General features: G+C 53.3%; 1 protein-coding gene across 1 annotated transcript; it reads left to right on the top strand.

Moving 5' to 3' along the window:
• Positions 1-732: 732 nt before the first annotated feature.
• Positions 733-2,814, top strand: B0T26DRAFT_749677 (major facilitator superfamily domain-containing protein; the record flags this gene model as incomplete). The annotated part of the gene is made up of 6 exons (XM_060445138.1): positions 733-835; positions 960-1,269; positions 1,332-1,390; positions 1,445-1,484; positions 1,554-2,090; positions 2,145-2,814. 6 exons carry the CDS (start codon positions 733-735, stop codon positions 2,812-2,814), a joined length of 1,719 nt encoding a protein of 572 aa, XP_060298179.1.
• Between the last annotated feature and the right edge of the window lie 210 nt (positions 2,815-3,024).

The raw sequence follows: 3,024 nt of genomic DNA, 5'->3' as shown, positions 1-3,024 counted from the left end.
CCCAGTCTGGTCCCAGGATCGCCTTTTGTCGCCGCATTCACATCGAACGCTAAAGGTAACTACCTGAACTGACCTAGTGCTGCCCCCCGGGCAGGATCGTCTGTCGTCGGTCCTTCCCTTCCCCTTGGTGTCGACATGGACTTGTCACCGCTGTTTCGTGGGGTTTTATTTACTGTATACTCCGTACCGAGAGATAATTTTATCCCGGTCCGGTCCCTCTCCCAGGCTCCCAGGTCCCCACTACTGTCAGATGGATGATGATCCGGTGACCTCTTTTCAGCCCTTTCGGCCCCCTTAGCTGGCTTGGTCGGCATCTGCCCTCGCCGGACCGCGTCTTGCTATAGTAATGTTTTTGAAACTACAAAACATGGCGCCTTCCCGCCCACCTCTGCTCTTCTTATAAAGTGCCCAGCCCTGCTCTTCCCGCCTGATCGCCCCATCCTGGCCTTGCCGTCTTTTTTCGCCTTGCAACTTGCTCCCATCACACGATCGCCGGCACCCAATGTCGTACCTTCCTTACGTGCTCCCGGATTCTTTGTCTCAAGGAATCCTAGCTGCCCTCTAAGGCCCTTCATCTTACCGGATTGACTTATATCCACCAGCTCAACGGATAGAGAACTCCCTTTGCCCCCGAGTTACTACTACCGGCCCGGCTCTATACGAACAACCCATATCTCGTCTACTGCCACCCGGCACTTGCCTTTTGCTCTCCCTGGGTAGCCTTTAGTTGCCATGACCATGAGGGGAGATGGGTACCGCGGCACCGCCGGGGTGCGAGTCGAGCCCTTGTCGAAACAGCTTCCGCCTTATCCTCAGAGGCAGCTGTTCATACTTGGTATGTCTCAGATGATGCATGGCCTGGACGGTCGAGATGGAGTCTTATAGTTGGTTCTGGCTCTTTAGCGAAGACATGGGCACGCAGACGCTGTTTTGTTGGGTTTGTTCTAATAGTGTCCCAGCAATCTGCCGGATATGCGAGCCCATCGCTTTCATGTCCATATTCCCTTACATCTTCCACATGGTTAGGGATTTCAACATTACAGAAGATGAGAGCAAAATTTCATTCTATGCTGGCATGGTTACTTCGGCATTCACCTTTGCCGAGTTTTCGACTGGTATGCTATGGGGACGGCTCAGTGACAAGGTCGGGAGGAAGCCCATCTTGTTAATGGGACTGGCTGGTACCGGCATCAGTGTCCTTGTGTTTGGCTTCGCGCCAAACCTTCCGGTTGCCCTCTTTGCTCGCGCACTGGGGGGTCTCTTGAACGGGTCCGTCCCGAGTCGGCTTACTCTATTTCGTAGGATCAACAAGGCTGACAATACCATCACAGCAATATCGGAGTATTGCAAACGACTGTGGCAGAGTTGGTCCCTGTCAAAGAGCATCAGCGTGAGTTGATATGATTCTCCCATGCGCAACGACGAAACTAACTAGATTGGTCAGCCCGAGCATATGCGGTTATGCCGGTTGTGTGGTGCTTAGGGTATGCCAGCTAGCCCTTATTACTGAAAGTGCTGCTGCTCAAGAACTTGGGGACTGATTATCTTGACAGGTCGATACTCGGGCCCATGATCGGAGGGGCGCTCGCAAAACCGGTCGACAACTTGCCATCCATCTTCTCGCCTGGCAGCATTTGGGACAAATTCCCGTACTTGTTGCCCAACCTGTTCAGCGCGGCCTGCGTATTCGTCGGGGTGGCAGTCGGTGCACTGTTCTTGGAGGAGACGCACCCGGAGAAGAAATGGCAGCGTGATCGAGGAATAGAGCTGGGAAGTTACCTGGCTAAGCGTAGCGAGGAGCTTCGTCGGTACCTGCTCTCGTATTTGCCACGGAACCGAACCGAGATTCGACGAGGGAAAGCACCAGAGGAGCGCCCTCTTCTCTTTGGAACCGACGAGCCTTTGCCTGGGTATTCCACGTCGGAAAACTCACCACAAATGACGTCTGCACCGGGCCCAAGTTTACAAGATCCGCTCAACCTCGAAGAGACTGCCCAGGATGCCTTACCGAAGCTGGAGAAGAAACCGGCAATGAAGATATTCACCAAACAAGTGATCCTCACCATCGTCTCTTATGGCGTTCTGGCATTGTAAGTTGTTTGCTGATGCCAGCGGAGGCTTGCGATGCTGATTATTTCTGCTAGCCACACCATGACATTCGACGCACTGCTCCCGGTCTTCCTGAGCACGAGCCCGAATCCTCAGCCAATCTCTCTCCCCTTCAAATTCGCCGATGGCTTTGGATTAGACACTCGGACAATCGGCGTCATCTTGTCTGTTCAGGGGCTGTATTCCATGGCATCGACATACTTCCTGTTTGAACGCGTCGTTCAAAGGTTCGGGGCACTTCGACTGATCCGACTTCTTTCTACATCATATCCTCTGCTTTACTTCGTCACGCCATACATGGTGCTCCTGCCTGACTCCCTTCGGATGGCAAGTGTATACGTCATTGTGGTCTGGAAGTGCACATATTCGACATTGGCATACCCGAGCAACGCCATGCTCCTAACCAACTCGGCGCCGTCAACGTTATCTCTTGGCACGATCAACGGGGTTGCCGCCTCGACTGCGAGTTTGTGCCGTGGCTTCGGACCGATTATCTCAGGGCTGCTCTACACCATAGGCATGGAAAGCGGTTATTCCGGTCTCGTCTGGTGGGTCACAGGCTTGATAACAATTGCCGGGGCCTATACTAGCTTCAAAATCTCGGAGCCCAAGGCGAGGATGGATGAGAAGGATGACATCGAGACGACGACCACTGCGCCGATGGAGCCCCGCGATGTTTTGGCCGAGAATACAACCCAGACGTGACAACCCTCACGGGAACACGTTTTCTAACTACACGACGGCTAGAGAGATAGAAGGTACGACAAGGTCGGACAACATATTGGCGTTACGAAGTTGCAACGGAGTCATTCTCGCGAAAGTTTCTCGGAATATGGGACGAATGAAGTTGATTGGGATAGACTTGTTCTTATTTTCTGGTCGGCGATACTGGGAAAGACCACCGGAGGTACCCGA

This window comes from Lasiosphaeria miniovina, assembly GCF_030549165.1.
Source record: "Lasiosphaeria miniovina strain SMH2392-1A chromosome Unknown B0T26scaffold_3, whole genome shotgun sequence".
Classification (NCBI taxonomy): Eukaryota; Fungi; Ascomycota; class Sordariomycetes; order Sordariales; family Lasiosphaeriaceae; genus Lasiosphaeria; species Lasiosphaeria miniovina.
Note: the sequence above shows the minus strand (reverse complement) of the source record. Positions and strands in the feature narration are given on the sequence as shown.